Source organism: Mobula birostris, chromosome 9 (assembly GCF_030028105.1).
Source record: "Mobula birostris isolate sMobBir1 chromosome 9, sMobBir1.hap1, whole genome shotgun sequence".
NCBI classification, from domain to species: domain Eukaryota; kingdom Metazoa; phylum Chordata; class Chondrichthyes; order Myliobatiformes; family Myliobatidae; genus Mobula; species Mobula birostris.
Window position 1 is genome coordinate 150,311,226 of NC_092378.1, and position 23,807 is coordinate 150,335,032.

General features: G+C 41.6%; 1 protein-coding gene across 5 annotated transcripts in view; it reads right to left on the reverse strand.

The window, feature by feature from the left end:
* Positions 1–23,807, reverse strand: part of trrap (transformation/transcription domain-associated protein) — a 315,964-nt gene that overhangs the window by 209,180 nt on the left and 82,977 nt on the right. For all 5 annotated transcript variants that reach the window (XM_072269108.1, XM_072269109.1, XM_072269106.1 and 2 more), the window contains exons 28-33: positions 20,790–20,886; positions 18,759–18,880; positions 14,591–14,761; positions 6,938–7,006; positions 3,903–4,022; positions 3,076–3,195 (exon numbers count right to left, since the gene is read on the reverse strand). In XM_072269108.1, the coding sequence (XP_072125209.1) occupies positions 3,076–3,195; positions 3,903–4,022; positions 6,938–7,006; positions 14,591–14,761; positions 18,759–18,880; positions 20,790–20,886 (699 nt within the window). The remainder of the gene's footprint in view (positions 1–3,075; positions 3,196–3,902; positions 4,023–6,937; positions 7,007–14,590; positions 14,762–18,758; positions 18,881–20,789; positions 20,887–23,807) is intronic.

A 23,807-nucleotide genomic window follows, 5' to 3' on the forward strand; every position in this document is an offset into this window, starting at 1 on the left:
TTGATTTTCGTAAACTGACTCACTTCTCCATCTATTCTTACAGCGGCAGTTTGTTCCCAGTACAGATTTCTGATTAGGTGGAGGTCTTTCGAATCTAGATCTAGAGTTTCCTGTAATTATAGGGAGCATGTCAGATCATTAACAAGAGAAAATCTGCACATGCTGGAAATGTCAGAGGTAGTTTTTTTTTTAAAAACAGAGTGGTGAGTGTGTGGAACATGCTGCTGGGGTGGTGACAGAGGCAGATACATTGGAGACATTGAAGAAACTCTTATGCTCATGGTTGAAAGAAAAATAGAGGGCTATGTGAGAGGGAAAGGTTAGGTTAATCGTGGACTAGGTTAAGAGGTTGGCATATCACTATGGGCCGTAGGGCCTGTACAGTGCTGTGTTCTCTGTTGTAAAGTAGGGGTTCCCAAACTTTTTTATTGCCATGCACCAATACCATTAAGCAAGGGGGCCCATGGTCCCCAGGTTGGGAAACCCTGTTCTAAAGGGACAGGGGATTGCTGGACAAGTGATATTGAAGCAAAAGATTAGCCATTATTTTATTGAATGAAGGAGCAGATGAGAGGGAACAAATGGCTTCCTCTTGATCCATCTTATGTAGCACTGGTGAATTTATTCTCTATTTCACTAAGATACAAAAACATGTGCCTCAAACACAGAATGATTATAATATCCATCAGAACCCTTTTCCACAGCTTAAAACACATCTATAGTTAATGCAAGAGTAATTATCTCTCAAATGAAGATAAGAATCAAACCAGACAAGCTAATGCAAGTCTACCCGATCTCATCTAATGTTCTCAAATCTCAGGAAGTTACCCTACAATGTTGAACGTGCTTTATAAAACACAGAAAGCCGTACAGCCCAACTTGCCACTTCAAAAGAGTGCTGATTCTCTCCTATTGCCCCATTTCCTAACCTTTTTAAGTTATTAACCAATTCCTTTGGAAAGTTACCATTGAAAATATGCTCATTGCTATTTGAAAAAGTGTATTCCAGAGCACAGAGTATCACAGAACAGAAGCAAGTCCTTTGGCCCATCTAGTCTGCACTGAACTATTATTCTGCAGAGTAGCAACAACCCACACCTAGACCATAGCTCTCCATACCCTTCTCTTTTATGTACTAAAAGAATCTTCCCTTAAATGTTACAATCAAAACTGTATCCACCACTTTTGCTGGGAACTCGTTCCACACTCGCACCCACTGAATGAAGAAATTCCCCGAGGTTCCCCTTAAATATTCACCTTTCACTCTTAAGCCATGACCTCTAGTTCTGGTCTCACCCAACATCAGTGGATACAGCCTGCTTGCACTTACCCTATCTATACCCTTCATAATTTTATATACATCTATCAAATCGCCCTCATTTTTCTGCACTCCAAGCCCTACCCTATTCAATCTTGAGTACAGGTACTCAAGACCCAGCAACATCCTTGTAAATCCTCTCAGTACTCTTTCAATCTAACTGATACCTTTCCAGTCAGTAGGTGACCAGAAATGCACACAATACTCCAAATTTGGCCTCACCAGCATCTTATACAGCTTCAAGGTCATGATAACTTTCTGTGTAAATTTATCATCTTCCCTCCTGCTCACTGATAAATAATTTAAAACCAGATCCACTAACTGAATGTCTTCTTGCCAAAAACCCCCAGTTGTGAATTCCTCCATTAATCATTCCTCACCTCTACTCTGCAAAGAAAAATCTCAAATTACTTGGCACTCCCAATACTGCATCGTTCTGATATCTCCCCAGTGGATCAGCTCTCAGAAGCTTACATAAAAATATCATCAAACAGAGCAGTTCTTCAAATTGGATTCATCCATCAAGAGTTTATGGTGCCTAAACTAATTTATCAGCATTAATTTGGGAGGTGGATTCCCTACATATTGGACACTCACTAGAGTTGAATCTAGATGTGATAAATCAAGCTGAAGGTCAATTTTGTTTTCCTTCAAGTAATCATAGAGTCATAGAACACTACAGCACAGAAACAAGCCCTTCGATCATCTTGTCTGTCCTGAACTATTATTCTATTATCCTATGACCTACACCTGGACCACAACCTTCCATATCTCTCCCATCCATGTACTTATCCAAACTTCTCAAATGTTGGAATTGGGCACACATCCACCACTTCCAGTGGGAGTTCATTCCACACTCTCACCACCATCTGAGTGAAGAAGCTCCCCGTCAGGGTCCACTTAAACATTTCACTTTACACGCACCAGTTTATATGCATACTTACAGATGGGTAAGGCTAATCAGTGATACTTCTACATGAACTGTTTATTAGAAGGAAAGTCATCACTGGAGTTAGTTTTTAAGGCAGTAGGAGTCGTGTTGGTGTAGCCAGTAGACAGTGTCAAGGCAGTGGTGACTGGTCCTCCCTCTGGAGCCTCCCGATTAGTCTCGAGTCTGCTCTACACTAACTTCAGCAGAGCTGTGCTGTAATCACAGCTGCTTTACCAGGGGGGCACGACGCTGGAGTATTGTGTTCAGTTCTGTGCGCCTCATTATAGAAAGGATTTGGAAACTTTAGAGTGGGTGCAGAGATGATTTACTGGGATGCTGCCTGGATTAGGGAGCAAGTCTAATGAGAAAAGGCTGAGTGAAGTAGAGTTTTTGTCTATGGAGAAAAGGAGAATGAAAGGTAACTTGATTGAGTTGTACAATATGATAAGAGGTATAGTTCAAGCAGACAGTCAGAAACTTTTTCCCAGGATGGAAACATATTACAAGAGGGCATATTTTTAAAGGGGTTGGAGGGAAGTGTATGAGTGGGTGGGGGGAAAACGGATGTAGGTTTTTATTTTACAGAGTGGTGAGTGTTTGGAATGCAGTGCCAGGGTGATTGCCAGACAAATACATCAGGGGCATTGAAGAATCTCTTAAGATAGGCACTTAGGTGACAGAAAAATTGAGGGCTATGTAGAAGGGAAGGGTTAAATGGATTTTGGAGTAGGTTAAAAGTCAGCACAACATCATGGGTTGAAGGGCCTGTATGGTTCAATGTTCAATATTTCACATTCAATGACTCCAGAGGGCTACTGAGCATTACCATAAACATTCTGCTCCACTGAGGGTCATTCAAAGTGGCTTCCATCATAAAAAGCTCCACCGTTTGCGCTGGGTAACGTGTCAGAAACTTGATTAGGGGCTCTCGGAATGGACTCCCAGCCTGCATGAGGGGAATATAATACAGGAATTAAATTCCAGACACAAAAGAAGTCCATTTGTTCAGCCAATGCAGTACACAAGTCAGTATGCAAAATGTAAATACTTAATAGCGACATCTCTTCCCCAGTCACTGTTAGGATCTGGATAAAGGGTTCATTAGGATTCAAATTCCACAGTTTGCTGACACATTTTCACTTTAATGAATCCAGTCAACAGCTCAGTTATTTTGGAGCAACATGCAAAAGAGCTGGAGGAACTCAGAGGGTCAGGCAGCATCTATGGAGGGAATGTTTCAGATTGAGACCCTTCAAGGGTCTCCAGCCGAGCTCCTCTACCTCCTTTGTGTGTTGCCATGACTGATGAAGGCCAGTGTCCCAAACACTTTCTTCACTACCCTGTCTATCCAGGGCCCCACTTTCAGGGCACAATGTACAGTGTCACTGTTAAGCTAGAGGCAACAGTGAGAAGAGTTATAAACTCAAGTGATTCTGCAGATGCTGGAAATTCAGAGCAACACACACAAACTGCCAGATGAATTCGGCAGGTCAGGCAGCATCCATGGAAAGGAACTAAGAGCTGACATTTCAGGTCAAGACCCTTCATCAAGACAGCTGAAGGTCCGGGTCCTGATTAAGGTAATTGGCCCGAAACATCGACACATTATTCCTCTCTACAGATGCACTCCAACCAAGTGGGAAGAGTTATTACCTCAATAAGCATGGCCCTCTCAGTTTTCATCACCACCTCCAACAGGGGCTTCACCAGGGTCTGCGGTGCAGCTGGTATCAAGTGAAACAGATTAATGATGGCTGAGCAGATCTTCATTTCCTGTGCAAGCAAATTAGAAAGATTAAAAAGAAGGCCATTGAACCATTAGACCATAAAGACATAGGAACAGAATTAGGCCTTTTGACGCATCGAGCCTGTACCACCATTCCATAATGACCATCTTATTTTCCCTCTCATCCCCAATCACCTGACTTCTTCCTGCAACCTTTGATGCCTGGACCAATCAAGAACCAATCAACCTCCGCTTTAAGTATGCCAAATGACTTGGGCTCCACAGTCACCTTTGGTAATGAATTCCACGGATTAACCATCCTCTGGCTAAAGAAACTCTTGATTTCTATTCTAAAGGGACGCCCTTCTATCCTGAGGCTGTGCCCTCTGGTCCTAGACTTCCCCACGATAGCAAACATCCATAGAGATGGAAAGCATTAACTCATTAACTATGTACACAGTCCTGCCCACTTCTGAAGCTGTTAGACAAGGTCAAAAAATTTAATGTCAGCTGGAAATAACAGAAATGTTCTCCTCAGGTAAACTGATATCTAGGGAAGCATGGTAGCACAACACTTTACAGCACCAGTGATTGGGATTCAATTCTCACCACTGTCTGTAGGGAATCTGAACATCCTCCCAGTGACTGTGTGGGTTTCCTCCCAGTGCTCCGGTTTACTCCCACATTCCAAAGACTGCTGGTTGACAAGCAAGGGAAGGAGTCAAGTTAGAACAAGATTCCACAAGCAGAAGTAATTGAAGAAAAGGAGGAAGTCGTAGAGGGATTGTCTACTGAGTCTCTGTGGGTGGAAGTTAGAAACAGGAAGGGGTCAATAACTCCACTGGGTGTTGTTTATAGACCACCCAATAGTAACAGGGACATTGAGGAGCAGATAGGGAGACAAATTCTGGAAAGGTGCAATAATAACAGGGTTGTCGTGGTAGGAGATTCTAATTTTCCAAATATCGACTGGCATCTTCCTAGAGCAAAGGCAGATCGTGCCTTACGAGCCTGATTAAATTTTTTGAGGATATGACTAAACATGTTGATGAAGGTAGAGCGGTAGGTGTAGTGTATATGGATTTCAGCAAGGCATTTGATAAGGTACCCCATGCAAGGCTCATTGAGAAAGTAAGGAGGCATGGGATCCAAGGGGTCATTGCTTTGTGGATCGAGAACTGGCTTGCCCACAGAAGGCAAAGAGTGGTTGTAGACAGGTCATATTCTGCATGGAGTTTGGTGACCAGTGGTGTGCCTCAGGGATCTGTTCTGGGACCCCTTCTCTTCGTGATTTCTATAAATGACCTGGATAAGGAAGTGGAGGGATGAGTTAGTAAATTTGCTGATGACACAAAGGTTGGAGGTGTTGTGGATAGTGGGGGGCTGTCAGAGATTACAAGGGGACATTGATAGGATTCAAAACCGGGCTGAGAAGTGGCAGATGGAGTTCAACCCAGGTAAGTGTGAGGTGACACACATCAAAGTTGCTGGTGAATGCAGCAGGCCAGGCAGCATCTCTAGGAAGAGGTACAGTCAACGTTTCGGGCCAAGATCCTTCGTTGTGTTTACGTAAGTGTGAGGTGGTTCATTTTGGTAGGTCAAATATGATGGCCGAATATAGTATTAATGGTAAGACTCTTGGCAGTGTGGAGGATCAGAGGGATCTTGGAGTCTGAGTTCATAGGACACTTAAAGCTGCTGTGCAGGTTGACTCTGTGGTTAAGAAGGCATACGGTGCATTGTCCTTCAACAACCATGGGATTGAGTTTAAGAGCCGAGAGGGAATGTTGCAGCTATGTAGGACCCTGGTCAGACCCCACTTGGAGTACTGCGTTCATTTCTAGTCACCTCACTACAGGAAAGATGTGAAACCTATAGAAAGGGTGCAGAGGAGATTTACAAGGGTATTGCCTGGATTGGGGAGCATGCCTTATGAAAATAGGTTGAGTGAACTTGGCCTTTTCTCCTTGGAGCTGCAGAGGATGAGAGGTGACCTGATAGAGGTGTACAAGATGATGAGAGGCATTGATCATGTGGATAGTCAGAGGCTTTTTCCCAGGGCTGAAATGGCTATCACGAGAGGGCACAGTTTTAAAGTGCTTGGAAGTTGGTACAGAGGAGATGTCAGGGGTAAGTATTTTTTACGCAGAAAGTGGTGAGTGCATGATGGGCTGCTGGCGACGGCGGTGGAAGCGGATATGATAGGGTCTTTTAAGAGACTCCCGGATAGGTACATGGAGCTTAGAAAAATAGAGGGCTATGGGTAACCCTAGGTAATTTCTAAAGTACATGTTTGGCACAGCATTGTGGGCCGAAGAGCCTGTATTGTGCTTGTAGTTTTTCTATGTTTCTATGGATGGTTTTGGGTTTTGGGCTCGGAGAATAGTGTAGCCTCTTATAAAACACCACACTTAGATCTCACACATCGGCTTGATTTCTACGGCAGAACACTCAATTTGCTAAGATTAACTTCCTTTACTTCTATGCAAGGAGGGATATGGAGCAGGAGGAAAATCTGATGAAGGGCAAGAATACAAGGAGGAGACATGTAAAATGCCTTTGGCATCTTCCACATTATCTCCTGCTCCCTCAGTTTTGAGATATTGCAACTGCTCAGAGACTATTACTCCTTAAGTTAGAAACTCACAAATGATTCTTCAGAAATGCATCATTTACAAAATCTTGCGTTAATTGTTCTGAAAAGCCAAAGGGCTTGAAGTTTGTCAGAAAGTTACAATTTAATTAACCCTTCCTTGAAATACTAAAGAAGAAAGTTTTGCCAATTATAATCACGTTATAGCTTTCTCAAGGTCACCAGTCATTGGGAATTAACAATCAGTCTCAAAGGCTTCATTACAATAACGCCCACTGAAGTAAATCTCTAATCATAATATTGTTTTCAGTATTGTTTCATTGGAAAGCTTTGTAACAAAGTGCTGCAGTAGTTTTATTTAGGACTTACATTGCCATCACTCCTCTGCCCTCCTTTGTGCGTGAGGACCACCACCTCCATCCACTTACGTAGGTGGGCCTGTGTTTGGAAAGAAAGATTTCCATCCATTAGAAGAGTCTTCAGACAGAAAGCAACAGTTCGTTTAAATCAGAATTGGGTTTATTATCACTGACGTGTTGTGGTTTGTTGTTTTGCAGCAGCAGTACAGTGCAGTACATATAATAATTACTATATACTCCACGGCCACTTGATAAAGTGGCCACTGAGTGTACGTTCGTGGTCTTCTGCTGCTGTAGCCCATTCACTTCAAGGTTTGACTGGTTGTGCATTCAGAGATGCTCTCGTGTACACCACTGTTGTAATATGCGGATATTTGAATTACTGTCACCTTCCTGTCAGCTTGAAGTGTATGGACATCGTGTAGGCAGAAAGGAGTCATTCGATTAGGCGTTTGATTATTAATTTAGTTGGTTTGACACAACAGCTTGTACAGCCTCAGCATACTGATGTAATGAAATGATCCATATGGATGGCATGAAAAACAAAGATTTTCACTGTACCTCAACACATGTGGTAATAATATACGAATTTATCAATTCATTAAAGAAAAATCCTGTTATCCTTACTCAGGCAGGACCTATAGGTGACTCCATCTACAGCTTTGCAATTAACTCTCAAGTGCCTTTGGAAAAAGAATTGCAAGACATTCAGTGGTACAAAGCTGCTGCAGTCTACATTCTAACATAATTTCTTACACAATTAATAAACCCATCAGCAGTAAACAAGACCTAAACTTTGAATACAGAGCACATTCCATTGAATTCTCTGTGGTCCAAACTACTCACATGATAACTTGCTCCACCTTCCTTTCCTAGGAAGAACTCAGGAACAAAGAAAACAAGAGCAGGAGCTGGCCTTTTGGCCCATCGAGCCTGCTCTGCCATTCAATAAGACCATGGACTCAGCTCCACCTACCTGCCTTTTCCATACCCTTAATTTTTATACTACACAAAATACTCCTCATAGACTAATCCCCTCATCTCAGGAATTAACCTTGTGAACCTCCCCTGCACTGCCTCCAAAGCCAAAGCCAGTATATCTTTCTTCATGTAAAAAAAATCCATTAATTGCAGCCCTCCAACTATCACCTCCGAAACCCCATCGCTATTTCCACTCTTCCCCTCCTTCATATGCTTAATCGCTGCTCTTCATCAAGATCTACCTATCACCTCTGAAATCCCACCAGTACCCCCCACTCTCTCCCCTCCTTCACATGCTAAATCATTGCTCCACACCAGGAGCTACCTATCACCTTCAAAACCCAATCATTATTTCCACTCTCCCCTCCTTTATGTTCCTAATCACCGCTCCTCACCAGAATCCACCTATCACCTGCAACCTCTTGCTCCGTGCCTTCCCACTACCTCTTTATATGGCTATCTCCCATTTTATCTTTCAGTCCAGATGAAGGGTCTCAACCAAAAACATCAACTGTCCATTTCCTTCCACAGTTACTGCCAGACCCACTGAGATCCTCCAGCAAGTTTGTTTCTGTTTTGCTCCAGATTACAGCATCTACAGTCTCGTGTGTCAACATGAGACAGACACGTTCACCAGTAAGTCACCTGCCCCCTGACTAGTTATATCCTGGGAGCAGAACAGAAATTCTGCCTGAATTGTTCAGGAGCTGAATGGCTCCTTTTTCAAATTTGAGAAATTGCGTACAAACATCCTTCACAATGGAACAATTTGCTGCATTGACTCAATCACAGAGGCTTTCACTAAAAGTTCAGGGTCATCTCGTTAATTTCTATAAGCAAGATAATTGTAAGTCAAGAATATACAATTACAGAAGAGATTAAGATGACTAGAATGATGCCGCTGCCTCTTACTGGGTTCAGAAAGTTTAATTAAGTTGGCACAAAATATAAAATTGCATTCCTTCAATTACTTCAAAGTAGTTCATCCTGAAAGCACTGAAACTCTATAAATGAAAGCACCTCTGTCATTGAAGCCTAAAATTCATTATGCAGGCAGCAATTAATAACAACAACAGTTCAAAAGTTTAAAGTTCAATGTAAATATATTATCAAAGTACTTGTATGTTACAACAGAATAGATCACCTTGAGGTTCATTTTCTTGCAGGCATTTACAAGCAAAGAAGTACAACAGAATCTATGAAAAACTATACCTAAACAAAGACTGACAAATAGTATGCAAAAGTAGACTGAAAATTAAAAAAAATACTGAGAAAATGAGTTGTAAAGAGTCCTTGAATATGAGTTTGTAGGTTGTAGAGTCAGTTCAGAGTTGCGGTCAGTAAAGTTACCTACACCGGTTCAGGAGCCTTATGGCTGTAGGGTAATAACTGTTCCTGAACCTGGTGGGACCCAAGGTTCCTGTACTTCCTGCCTGGTGACAGTAGCAAGAAATGAGCATGGCCTGAACGATGAGGGAACTTGATGACAGACGCTGCTTTCTTGTGGCAGTGCTCTATGTAAGTATGCTTAATGGCGAGGGGGGCTTTGCCTGTGATAGACTGGGCTGTGCTCTCACCCACTTTCTGTCCCTCACTGTCACCACCCATTCAGGAGCTCACTATATACTACCTCGAGATTCATTTTCTTGCAGGCATTCACAGTAGAATCCAGAAATACAATAGAATCAATAAAAAACTACGCACAAAGACTAACAGCCAATGTGCAAAATACAAACTGTGTAAATACAAAAAGAATAAACAAATAAACAAGTGAACAAATACATACATAAGTAAATACATATATAGATTGCACTCATGAGTTGTAGAGCCCTTGAATACGATTCCATGGGTTGTGGAATCAGTAGAGTTGGGGTGAGTGAAGCTATCCATGCTGGTTCAGGAGCCTGGTGGTTGAGGGGTAATAACTGTTCCTGAACCTGGTGATGTGGGTCCTGAGGCCCCTTTTTCCCCTTCCTGATGGCAACAGTGAGAAGGGGCATAGGCGGATTGGGGGGGCGGGGGGCAGGGTTGCTGACTGATGTTGCTTTCTTGTTCCAGTGGTCCTTATAGATGTGCTCAATGATGCGGAAGAATTTTCCCGTGATAGACTGGGCGTGTCAACTACTTTTTGTAAGCTTTTCCATTCTTCAACATTTGTGTTGCCGTATCAGGCCACGTTGCAACCAGTCAGGATACTCCCCACTAAGCATCTCTAAAAGTTTGTCAATGCTTTAGATGAAACGCCAAATCTTGGACACAGGTGCATTCATGCCATTGTCTTGATGTAGGACTGGAGTCACTTGGGTTGCGTTGGTTATTAACACAAACGACACGGTTGACTATATGTTCCTATATACATGTGATAAGTAAAACACAATCGGAATCTGAAATTACTGCTGACTATTTTTGTTCTCAATTTAAAAGTCTAGTCAGGGCAACTACATCCAGACTAAGAACAGAAAAGTTAATTATAATTCTATGATGTAGTTAAATTCACCCATAGTACTCATATATGGTTAACACTTCTCCTCATCTGAAATCAAAGCAAAATGCTTCAGAAGACAAAAAAATAAGTTGATGACAAAAATCACAAGTGGAGTTGGTTTTTAATGCTGGAATGGTTTGGACTTGCACTTAAAATGCATGCTTTCTAGTTCATTATAGAGAGGACACTCACACTACAATTATACATTACCCACAGTCACTGCTTCATGCAATTTTCCAATTTAAAAAGTTCCAGACCAATTAAGGTAGAATATTCACCAACATTATCCATACCATCGTGAAATAAGCTTTCAAACTAAGGACCATGCTCATCAAACTATAATTACAGAAATGATTATTCATTGCTTCATAACTTCGAGGTAACTCTGCCTACTTATAACTGAATTAAATCAGGCAACATTACTACGTGATTTACCACAGCAGGCAAATGTAAAAAAAAAAGCAACTGCATTGAAGTCTCAAACTGAAAATGGCCCTGTATCCAATGGTGACACATCTGCAATGGGTCAGAACAACTAGTTTGTAACCTGCAGGAAGGCCAATTCGTGTCCAGTCTCCACACTCACACACTGCAAACCCCAAAGAGGGGAGTAAGCCACAAGTTGATCTGACCTCCTGTTCCATCAAATTTCTATAATGTACCATGGAAAGCACGCTGAATGGTTGCATCACTGTCTGGTATGGAGGCACTAATCCACGGGATCAGAAAAAGCTGCAGACAGTTGTCGACTCAGCCAGCTCCATCATGGGCACATTTTCAAAAGGCAAAGCCTCAAAAAAGGCGGCATGCATCATTAAGGATCCCCACCACCCCGAACATGCCCTGTTCTCGTTGTTACCACAAGAGAACAGGTACAGGAGCCTGAAGACAGACACGCAACGTTTTCAGAACAACTTCATCCTCTCCACCATCTGATTTCTGAACAGTCCAGGGACCCATGAAACAGCCCGGTACACCGCTTCGCCAGGCAGGCTAAACTAGGCGAGGGTAGCCGGCGGGCCTCGTACCCCAGTGAGATAGGGACATCAAGGTGACCTGGAGGGAGGGATTTCTATATTTCTCACTGCCTCAGTAAAGCAGCCAAAATAATCAAAGACCTGCATCTACCCCATACATTCTGTCTTCTCCCCTCTCCCATCCAGCAGAAGATTAAAAAAAAACTGAAAGCATGCACCACCAAGATCAAGGACAACTTCTAGCCCACTGTACCAGGCTCTTGTATGATAAGATGGTCTCTTGTTTTCTCAATATTATCATTTTACCTGCATTGCATTGGTTTCGTTAGCTTTTATACTTTATTCCGCATGGTGCTGTGCAGAGGGACTTGGGAGTGTTTGTGCATGAATCACAAAAGGTTGGTTTGCAGGTGCAGCAGGCTATCAAGAAACCAAATGGAATATTGGCCTTCATTGCGAGAGATTGAATTTAAGAGCAGGGAGATTATGCTGCAACTGTACAGGATACCAGCAAAGCCACACCTGGAGTACTACATGCAGTTCTGGTCTCCTTACTTGAGGAAGGATATACTGGCTTTGGAGGTTGTGCAGAGGAGATTCACCAGATTGATTCAAGATGAGGGGGTTGGACTATGAGAAGAGATTTGAGTCACCTGGGACTGTACTCGCTGGAATTCAGAAGAATGAGAGGAGATCTTATAGAAACATATAAAATTATGAAAGGGATAAATAAGATAGAGGCAGGAAAGTTGTTTCCACTGGTAGGTGAGACTAGAACAAGGGGACATAGCATCTAGATTCGGGGTAGTAGATTTAGGATAGAGATGACTCTGCTTTTCCCAGAGTCTGTAGAATTCACTGCACAATGAAGTAATGGAGGCTACCTCAGTAAATGTATTTAAGACAAGGTTGGATAAATTTTTGCATAGCATGGGAATTAAGGGTTATGGGGAAAAGCAGGTAGGTGGAGATGAGTTCATGGCCAAATCAGCCATGATCTTAATGAATGGCAGAGCAAGCTTGTCAGGCCAGATGGCCTACTCCTGCTCCTATTTCTTACGTTCTTATTCCGTTATTGTTTTACCTCACGCTACCTCAATGCACTGTGTATGGATTTGATCTGTATGAAGAATAGGCAAAACAAACTTTTCACTGTATCCAGGTACATGTGACAATAATGAACCAATCCTAAAGCAACCTGTCCAGCTGCATCCTCAGAGAGAAATTCTGTCAGCAACTCAGGAAAACTCACCATATCTGTAGTTAGTGTGTGACAACTTTCAATATGGTAAATATACCGTACTGAAAGTTGGAACAGGTTCGACAAGCCAGAAGGCCTACTCCTGCTCCTGTTTCTTATGTTTTTAACTGGAGTGAGAGATCTCGATGGCAGGACTCACTCTATCGTGTCTAGTTGGGAGAGCAAACCTATACGTCTTGTGGTACCTCAATGTCTCTCAGAATGGGAATTGGTTTATTACTGTCACATGTACCAAGATACAGTGAAACACTTGTCTTGCATTCTGGTCATACAAATCTGATTGCTACACAATGCATTGAGGTAGTTGTAGAGCAATCACAAGTTGAGCACATCGTTCTCTTAAGGGCTTGTCTACTGGAGAGGCCAATCCAAGATCCGCATATTCTGCTACAGTGTGGGCAAGAGTAAGTGGTGGCTGTGGTTAGTGGTTGGGTCGTTTGGTTTCTCAGTCCCTCCTTTCGCAGCCGCAGCACAGCGGATATCATTCTCACGTGGAGCAGCTCCCTCTTGGACAGATTTTTTCCAGCTATATCTACTGAGTACAATCTTTTCGCTGTTTTTAGATGTAATGTTGAATTTCTTCAGGCTGATTTTGACACTATCTTTGAAACTTTTCCTTTGCTCACCAGGGGTCTGCTGACGTTCCTTTGTCTGGGAGTAAAGCATCTGTTTTGGGGAGACGTGAGATAGGCATCCGGATGATAATGACCTACCTATCCATCGGAATTGGTGTGGCATTGAGGTAGAACATGGTAAAACAATAACAAAATGCAAAATAAATGTGTAATGCTCCCTCTGTAGCTGTTCCCAGGTATCTCACGGCATCTCAACGCAGAGATCAGCCACATGATCAATAAATGGTAGAAAAGACAGGTTAAAGCCAAAGCTAAAGATTCTGCAGACGCTGGAAGCCCAGAGGAACACACACAAAATGCTGGGGGAACTCAGCAAATCAGGCAGCATCTACGGAGAGGAATGAACAGTTGACATTTCAGGGTGAGACTCTTCATCCTGTCATTACAATCTTGCAACACCCCAACCCTACAAACGTCAGGAACAATTCAAATGTAAAAGAACAGCAACACTGTTCTGTTTACCAAAGCAGGTTAGGGTTGGGAAAGAAAAATCAGCTTCAACAAAGATTGGTCAAATGTCTGGGACACAATTCTGATCCCACAGACAAGAATACCAGCGTTTTGAATGATTCACGGTACCATTTGGCTTGTTAAATTTGCACACTGAAGTCATGGATGTCATGTTGTCCTGGACAGAGTTAACATTAATGAGAAAGTAAACATGAAAACTGAAAAAAAAGAGACAAAAAAACTCTCTTCTAGGATTCATTGTGCACCACGTTCAATTTTGACTAATGTACGCTCAGTGGCCACTTTATTAGGTACAGGAGTGGAACCTGGTGTGGTCTTCTGTTTCTGTAGCTCATCCACTTCAAGGTTCAATCTGTTATGCATTCAGAGATGTTCTTCTGCACACCGCTGTTGTGACGTGCAGCATGCGAGTTACTATCACCTTCCTGTCAGCTTGAACCAGTCTGGCCTTTGTCCTCTCGTTAACGAGGCATTTTTGCCCACAGAACTGTCGCTCACTGGATGTTTCTTCTTTTGTTTTTGCATCATTCTCTGTAAGTGCTAGAGACTGAAAATCCCAGGAGATTAGCAATTTCTTATACTCAAACCACCCCATTTGACACCAACAGTTCCATGGTCAAAGTCACTTAGATCACATTTCTTCTCTGTTCTGATGTTTGGTGAATAACAACTGAACCTGCTGATCATGTCTGCATGCTTCCGTGCATTGAGTTGCTGCCACATGATTGGCTGACTAGATATTTGCATTAATGAGTAGGTACAGGTGTACAAGTGTACCTAATAAAGTGACCACTGAGTGTGAATTTTAAGATTTTATCCATACTGCTAATGATAAGAACGATCACCAACTTACCATCATCTGGTCGCAAAATTTATCATTGAAGGAGTTAGGAAAAAGCCTTGTGACAGATGTCAAGCGGTTCACAACATTTAATGTCAGGCTCCGATAATCACCCAGCATCATCAGGAGAGGCCGCATGTGGATGTGGATTTGATCCACTTCAAATGTAGCTCCTTCCAAAAACTGATAGGAAACACGAGTAAAGATAATTTTGGTTAATTGTAGCAATGAAATTCAGCACAATGGCTCATAAAGACAGCACAGCTCAGCAAAAATATTTGGTCCTGCAAAGTAATCTAGATAATGTTTAAGTGTATGAGGTGATGAATACACAGGCACCTATCTTTTCATAAACCTATTATGGCTGGCTGGATGGCGACTGGACTGTTAAACAGAGCAAGCAAACAGACCAACTCCTCCTTTACTTTTCTGATATGGTTTCTTTATGGATGAGTATTTGGGCTCACTCACTGAGGAATAATTCAAGAGAAAAGCAAGTGGTTCTGCTAAAAATCTTTGGTCTGGCATTTCAAAACTACTACGTGGCTGGGGATTTCTGGGACAATAAGCAATATTTACTTTTGTTCATACTTGGATCCAGGTTTATTCAGAACTATGTCACACCGAGCCCAAATGCAAGAATATATCCTTACTGAATGACAGCAGCATAGTGGTTGGTACAAAACTTTACTTTGCCAGCGATCACCAATTGGGGTTCAATTCCCTCCGCTGTCTGTAAGGAGTATGAATGTTCTCCATGTCTGTGTGGGTTGTCTCGCACATTACAAGACATATATGGTTAGGGTTAGGACTAGTGAGTTGTGGGCATGCTGTGTTGGTGCCAGAAGTGTGACGAGACTTGTTGGCTGCCCTCAGCACAATCCTCAGACTGTGTCCGTAGTTGGCTGTTATGTTTCAATGTACGTGACAACTAAACCTAATCTTTAATCTCAATCTTTATCTTGTTACATAAAAAAAATACAAGGCATGGCTTATATCATTGTAGACAGTTGGAAACAGTAAACATGACAGAACTCCTGAAAAGTTCTTGACTTGAAATGTTAACTATCTCGGACACAGCCGTCCCGATGAGTATCTTAGGACGGTTTCTGGTTTCATTTTTATGCCAGATGCAACCTTGCATGAGAACAGCACAACCAATCATTTTCCTTAAGAGGAAAGGATACAAAGGAGATGGGCAATAAAAGGCCATTAACATATTATTTAAATTAAGTTTGTTTCAATGTTTTATTGTTTAAAGTGCAATCAATATAAATTTTTTAGAACTTAAAATCTTTCAACTATCTAATTGATTTTTGATCTTTAGGAAGTCAGAAACATGTTTAGTCAGTTTTAATGTTTCTGTATGAGCTAGCTGAAAAGCATTTTAAACACAAGAGGTTCTGCAGATGCTGGAAATCCAGAGTAACACAGACAAAATGCTGAAGAACCTCAGCAGGTCAGGCAGCATCTATGGAAAGGAATAAAGGGCTGATGTTTCAGGCTGAGACCCTACATTACTCTTCAACTATCAGGCTCCTGAACCAGCACAGATAACTTCACTCACTATGAACTCATTTTCAAGGACTCTACATCTCATGTTCTCGATATTTATTGCTTATTTATTATTCTTTCTTTCTTCTTGTATTTGCACAGTTTGTTGTCTTTTGCAGATTGGTTGTTTGTCCACCCTGTTGGGTATGGTCTTTTATTGATTTTATTATGGTTATTATTCTATTATGGATTTACTGAGTATGGCTACAAGAAAATGAATCTCAGGGTAGCATACGGTGACGTATTTGCACTTAGATAATAAATTTACTTTGAACTTTGAAAAGTTTCTTGCCAGCAACTTTGTTGGTGCGAATGTGCCAGTCTATGCGACAACATGGAAACGCCACACAGTGTAGGAATCTCACAGCTTTGGATTAGGTTGGTGCTCACCAGAAATTTTACAACTGGGTGATCTTCAAAAGGCTGTTTAGTGACTGTTCCATCTATCAGTGGTGAGCATGATTGGCTCATTAATGAGAGCAAGTCCTGGTGTTCAAGTCTCAATGAGCCACGTCACTATCAATTACCGAGCTTATTTGAGAGCAACATAGCCTGGCTTTACACTACTGGGCCAAAATATATGGTGTTCAATAGAGGTGAAACTACTGACAGTTCTGTCACTGTACTGTGATGAGTTCAATGCCTCTGATACTTCCACACGTGCCGAGTGTACTGTGGAAATGTCAGTGATTCAGCACCCCTTCAGAGGTCTCTCTCTTTCAACAGAAGCAAGGAAAACCATTGAAATAAGCAGAACTAAATAATTGTCAAACCATTTATAGTGACACTAATTCATGTTGAAAAGTTATGCTTTACTAAGTTAGCTGGAATGTGTACTTTTAAATGCTGTACTAAGCCATTGGCCTGCTTACATATTCAGGATATTTTTCATTTGTCACATGTGCATTGAAACATACACTAAAATCCACCATTTGTGTCAATGACCGACACAGCCCAAGCATTGTGCTCAAGGTAGCCTGCAGGTGCTACCATACTTCTGGTGCCAACATAACATGCCCACAGCTAATTAACCTTAACATATTTGTTACTTACCAAGTTGTCAGCACTATGAAACTAACTTCATGTGTACTGTAATATTATAAAAAAATTAAAAACTTGCCTAACACTAATCACCACAGTTTAGTTTTCTGAGGAAGGGTCTCAGCCAGAAACATCAGCAGTTTATTCATTGCCATTGATGCTGCCTGACCTGCTGAGTTCCTCCAGCATTCTGTGTGTGTTGCTCTGGATTTCCAGCAGCTGCAGAATTTCTTGTGTTTATATTAGCAACACTTTGATCACGGTACACTAAAATTACCTTTTGTTCTAAACATGCTTTTCGTTGTTAAAAAAAAGTGTATAATTTATGTCTAATTTAGTTTTCTTGTGAATGCTGTTCACATGCTACTAAGGGCCTATAATGCTGCTGCAAGCAAATTTTCCATTGTACCTGTGCATATGACAAAAGATTTGACTTCAAAATAATACAAAATTTCAATGTATATGTATGAAATTTCACCTCAAGCTTAATCACAAATACTCTAACTTCTAATTTGCATTTTTCAAATGGTCATAAAGTGAAAAGAACATAATTTCCCCTTTCAAGTGCCACTCAGCCATCTTGATGACATCACAGCTGCTGGGTGCCAGAATTTCTCTGAACAAACACTCAAAAACCCGGGTATTGGGGAAGGAATTCTTGCTGTGGATCTACACAAGTCACACACAGTTCATTCAAATGCAAATGGGATTTGAAGTTAGAATCTAAATAATGCAACTTTAATTTTAGTACCAAATTCCTACCTTGCTAAACATTATTTATGTTTATATTTAATTACTGGATAATTCCCCCAAGAAAAGCATTAAAATGACTTTATTATGAGCACAATACATCTGGTACATTATTATTGTTAAGCAAGGCAGCTGTCTGGAGGATTTTAAACTGTTTTGCTGTCATCTCAGCACCAGCCAGAGTATATTGCTAATGGGTATTTGGGAAAATATTAATAGTTAAGTAGGAAAGCGAGTATATCCAGCAGCATTATTCCTCTAACAATGCAAATTATTTTATTGCAATTACAAATTTAAATCGCTTATTTAATTCCATTTCTAAAGTTTACGATACAAACATGGTATTAAATATGTGACGCAGAGCACCTGGTAAACACCCCCCTCACACACATACGCACGCACCACTCCCCCACCCCCGAATATTGCCTTGTCATTCCACTGTCACTCTGCTGAGTGTGTGCACTTCAATATCTTTCCCGGTACATTCTCATAATGGGTTTTAAACTGAGCTGATGTGCTTGGGTTGGCTTTATGTTGCCTTTTCCACCATACACGGCGCAATATTCCATGTCTCTAGTAATGGGGATGTGTAAATGTGTATATGTTGTTTGTATACTGTATCTAAGGTATATACTTCTGTTTATTTTGTAATATGATTGTAACTGTATTGTGGGACACATCATATGCTAATTCATGTAGAGTCCTAAATTAACGTTGTGGGTTAACTTAGGACTCTACATGAATTAGAGTATGATGGACACACAATTTGACAACATTTGCGCTGGATTTCTCTCAATCTGCGTACAGACAGCAACCCCACCACAGCGTCACTGACCTTCCGCAAACAGGCCTCTCCTGCTTCCTGCAGTTCATTGTTGGTAGAGTTCAGTGCCTTGAATAACGCAGCGATAATTTTTTCTCGTGACTGAGGCAGGTAATTGCAGGCTGCAAGGGCATCTGTTGGAGGGAGAGTGAAAGAGCAAATTAACAGTCTCCACAGATATTACAAAATGACTTCAATTATTGGAAACACAGAGGTGTGCACATTTAAATATCCCTTGATCTGCCACAACACGTTTTTTTTTTAAATTTTATTTTTATTTAGAAACACAGCATGGAACAGGCCCTTTTGGCCCAACGAGCCACACCGCCCAGCAGCTGCTGATTCAACCTTAGCCATATCACAGGACAATTTACAATGACCAATTAACCCACTAACCGGTATGCCTTTGGACTGTGGAAGGATATCGGAGCATCCGAAGTAAACCCACACGCACAAAGGAAAAACGTACAAACTCTCTTACAGCAGACGCCGGAAACGAAGTCAGAACTCCAATGATCTGAGCAGTAATAGTGTTGCGCTAACCACTACACTACCACGGCATATTCTTTGGAGTCCGTGTTCTTAGGAGGTATATCCAAATTTTGCAGCCTGCGGGATTCGGGGATGAGTTTCCTTGAACCAAGAAGGAATCTAACATAAAACTTTTCCCACAAATGGCATCTACAAAAGATGTGTGTGTTTGGCAGGTTAAATGGCCACCGTAGAATGTCCCTAGTATGTGGGTGAGTGGTAGAATAAAATGGGTTTTGTGCAGGATCAGTGTGAAGGGGTAGTTGAGGGCTGGTGCAGATTCACTAGGAAGATGGACTTGTTTCTGCACTGCATCTCTGGGTTCTGTATTTCTTTGTTTATTAATTTATTTATTTGGTGATACGGTGTGCACTAGACCTTCTGGCCCCCACAACCCCGAGTAACCCTAACCTAATCACAGGACAATTTACAATGACCAATTAACGCACTTGGTATGTCTTTGGACCGTGGGAGGAAATCCGAGCACCCGGGGAAAACCCACACATTCCACGGGGAGGACATACAGAGACACCTTACAGAACGGGGCCGGATTTGAACTCTGAACTCCAGAATCCCCCAAGCTGTAACAGCATCACACTAACCACTACGCTACCTGTGGCTACACTACTGTAACTACAATAATTGCTAGATACATTTTCTCTTACAAAAACAGAACAATGATGGAGAAGGAACATCATAATAAACACGGTTTATCGTGGCACCTCTGCTCCAGCAGCCTTACATGCAATCTCCTGACATCACCCTTCCACCAGATACGTGTTGGAGTAATCCAACATAGGATCTAAGTGCAACACACTCAAAATACAGACAGAACAACTACAGCAGAGAAACAGGCTCTTCGACACATCTAGTCTGTGCCACTGTTATTCTGCCTAGCCCCATCAACCCACACCTGGATCACAGCCCTTCATATCACTCCCATCCATGTACCTATCCAAACGTCTTCTAAATGTTGCCTGAATGGACACCCTGTGATTCAGCTTCTTCCCATCGCCATCCGATTTCTGATTGGATATTGAACCCATGAACATTAACTACCTCGCTAGTTTTGTTATTATTTCCTTTTTTTGCACGACTTATTTAATTTAACTATTTAATTCATTTATTTATTTATTTCACCATTTTCTTTTTCTCCCTATTATCAGGTGTTGCAATGTACTGCTGCCATGAAGTTAACAAAATTCACAACATATGCCGGTGATATTAAACCTGATTCTGATTCTGAATTGAAAATTAATCTCAGGGTTGTATATAATGACATACACATACTTTGATGATAAGTTTACTTTGAACCTTGACTCCAGCTGCCACTATAACAACTAATACATAGTCTTTAAAATACTATATACTATCACCTTGCAAAGAAACCTCTAAATGTCTTGAAATTATGTACTCCCCAAAACTACCTCTCAATTTGCTGCAGAGTAGTTGTGAGGAACACGCGAGTTGCTTTGAGAAGACTGCCTGCTCTAAGTTTCCAGTTTCACTTACTCAGGGCAGCAATGCGTAAAGGCACGAGAGAAGGCAGGCTTTTGTAACAGGGCAGCTTCATGAGTGCATTGTCGTCAGCTTCACACAGATTCAGCAACTGCAACAAGAAAAAAATCATTCAGCAAATCGATTGACAACCTTCACTACATAGAAGGTATTCAACTCTTGGACGTTTATTACTAATATCTTTGTACCCAGACAATGACTCCCAGAACATACACATTACTGTAAATATATCTTAAAAATTGCCGCTGCTTTTAAATGAATACCATCACTTCAGAAAGAATGTTACAAGCTTGAGCGTAAGGGTAGATTGTTTCACCGTAAAAGGGAACCAGTTGGGAACTTAATTACAATAACCACCCGTCTCAACTCAGATTGGATCATTTACATTCTCCAGATATCCAAGGCTTTTCAAAATCACTGAGACACATCCAAGGCACAACCACCGACACACTCTAGTAAACTTGTACAAACACACAGTTGAAATTACCCAGACTGGTTGCATCACAGTCTGGCGTGACAATCCGAATGTGCAGGAATGCACAAAGCTGCAGAGAGTAGTGGTCTCTGCCCAGTACATCACAGGTAAATCCCTCCCCACTATCCGTACTATCTACAGGGAGGTGTTCCCTCAGGAAGGCAACATCCACCTCCAAGATGCCCACGATCCAGGCCATGCCATCTTCTCACAGCTACCATTGGGCAGGAGATACAAAAGCCTGAAGCCCCACATTCATGTTTCGGTTCTTGATCATAAAACTAAGTTTCAGGTAAAACTCTAAACAGTAGCTCAGTGTAGCAACACTACGATCACTTTGCACTAAAATAGACCATTTTTTGTTCTAGTTGTGTTCTTTTTGTGTATAATTTGTTTAATTTATGTTTTTCTTGCGAACGCTGTTTATCTGATGCAATGTGCCATTGATGCTGCTGTAAGTTAGTTTTTCATTGTACAGTACATACACAGGCATAGATTTGCGCACATGAGAATAAAGTCCACTTTGATAACGGAGAATCATTTGGTTGAGGAGTTGAACAAACTGGGCTCCCACAGGCAACAAACAATGTTGTCCCAGGTTAACGTATGGCCAGGACTCCATAAACCTGTGGACTAACTTCCAAGGAGTCTACAACTCATGTTCTTTAACTCACTCTCACTCACCTTCTCTTCCACCCTCCCTCCCTCTGTTTGCTTATTATTTATTTGCAGTTTTTCTTTTGCACATTAGTTAGTTGTCCACCCTTGTTAGTTCAATAGTTCCATTTAATATCAGAGAAATGTATGCAATATACATCCCGAAATTCTTGTTCTTTAGACATCTACGAAGACTGAAGAGTGCCCCAAAGAATGAATGACAGTTAAGATGTTAGAACCCCAAAGCCCCCCACTACCCCCTCCCACACACAAGCAGCAGCAAACAACCCTCCTCTCCTCCACTCACCTCCGCACTAAAACATCAGCACCCTCCACCCACCAAGCATGCAACAGCAAAGCCCCCAAATAAAGACCTCTGTTTGCAGTACAACAAAAACTAATTGTTCACTCGACAATTGAACATTTAACAGGTTCTCTCTCTCTCCCGAATAAGGGAAAAAAGGTGTTCCCTTTCACAGTGAGAGGGGAGGCATAACAAAACAACTCACTGAGTGTGTACTTTCTCTATTGATTCTTTTGTATTTCTCTGTTCTACAGTAAATGCCCAAAAGAAAATGAAATTCAAGGTAGTATATGGCAATATACTGTACATGTACTTTGATAATAAATTTACCTTGAACTTTGATCTTCGTAAAACAATGGGGGGGGGGGGGGTTGAGTGTACCCAACAGGACAGACAGGCTCTTGGTTTAAAAGTTAATTTGAAAGACAAGGTGCAGTACTCCCTCAGGCATCTCCCCATGTAAGATTACACATCTTTGAGCTCTGCAGCAACTGTCCAGTCTCCTGACTGATGCGCAGAAATGTTGACACCCTAATACACTGGCGAATCGAATTGTCCAAGACATGTATCTGCCTGAAGTAAATGACTCTGTCTTGTCTCTGATTGCTAGGTGCATGGATAGACTTGAAATTAAAATGCTAGCGAGAGTGCTGTGGATATAAACCTGGCAACGCTGAACTTATTAAAAAGAATTCTTCAGAATCTATATCATCAGTCACAGTAACTGGATTTTCTTTTTGAATCAATGACTTGTTGGACAGTGACTTCCCATTCTATCACAATAGCTTCAGCAGTGTTAGTGAAGGCAAACTGCTCAAAAGAAGACCACAAGACCTTAAGACATAGGAGCAGAATTAGGCCATTCAGCCCAATGAGTGTTTCCATCATTCAATCACAGCTGATTTATTATCCCGCTCAACTCCATTCTCCCACCTTCTCTCCATAACCTTTGATGCCCTTAACCAAACAACAACCTATCAACCTCCACTTTAAATATACCCAATGACAGCCTCCACAGATGTCTGTGGCCATGATTTCCACAGACTCACCACCCTCTGGCTAAAGAAATTCTTCCTCATCCCCATCCTAAAGTGACATCCTTCTATTCTGAGACTGTACCCTCTGATCCTCAACTCTCCCACTACTGGGAACATCCTCTCCACATTCACTCTATCTAGGCGTCAATATTCGATGAAAAGGTTTCAACGAGATCTCCCCTCATTCTTCTAAACTCCAGTGAGTACAAACCCAGAGTCATCAAAAGCTCTTCAAATGTTAACCCTTTCATCCTCAGGATCATTCCCATGAATCTCCATTGGACCTTCTCCAATGCCACTGTATCCTTTCTTAAATAAGTGGCCAAAACTGTACAACTACAGGTCCAGAGGCATCAAACAATCTTGATACATTAATGTTTTCATTCCTAGGATCATTCCCATGAACCTTTTCTGGACCATCTCCAATAGCAGCATGTCCTTTTTAAAATATGGGGCCCAAAACTGTTTAAGTACAGGTCCAGAGCCATTAAATGTTCATTCATCAAAATAAATGACCACAGAGGAAGGCAGGAGAAAAC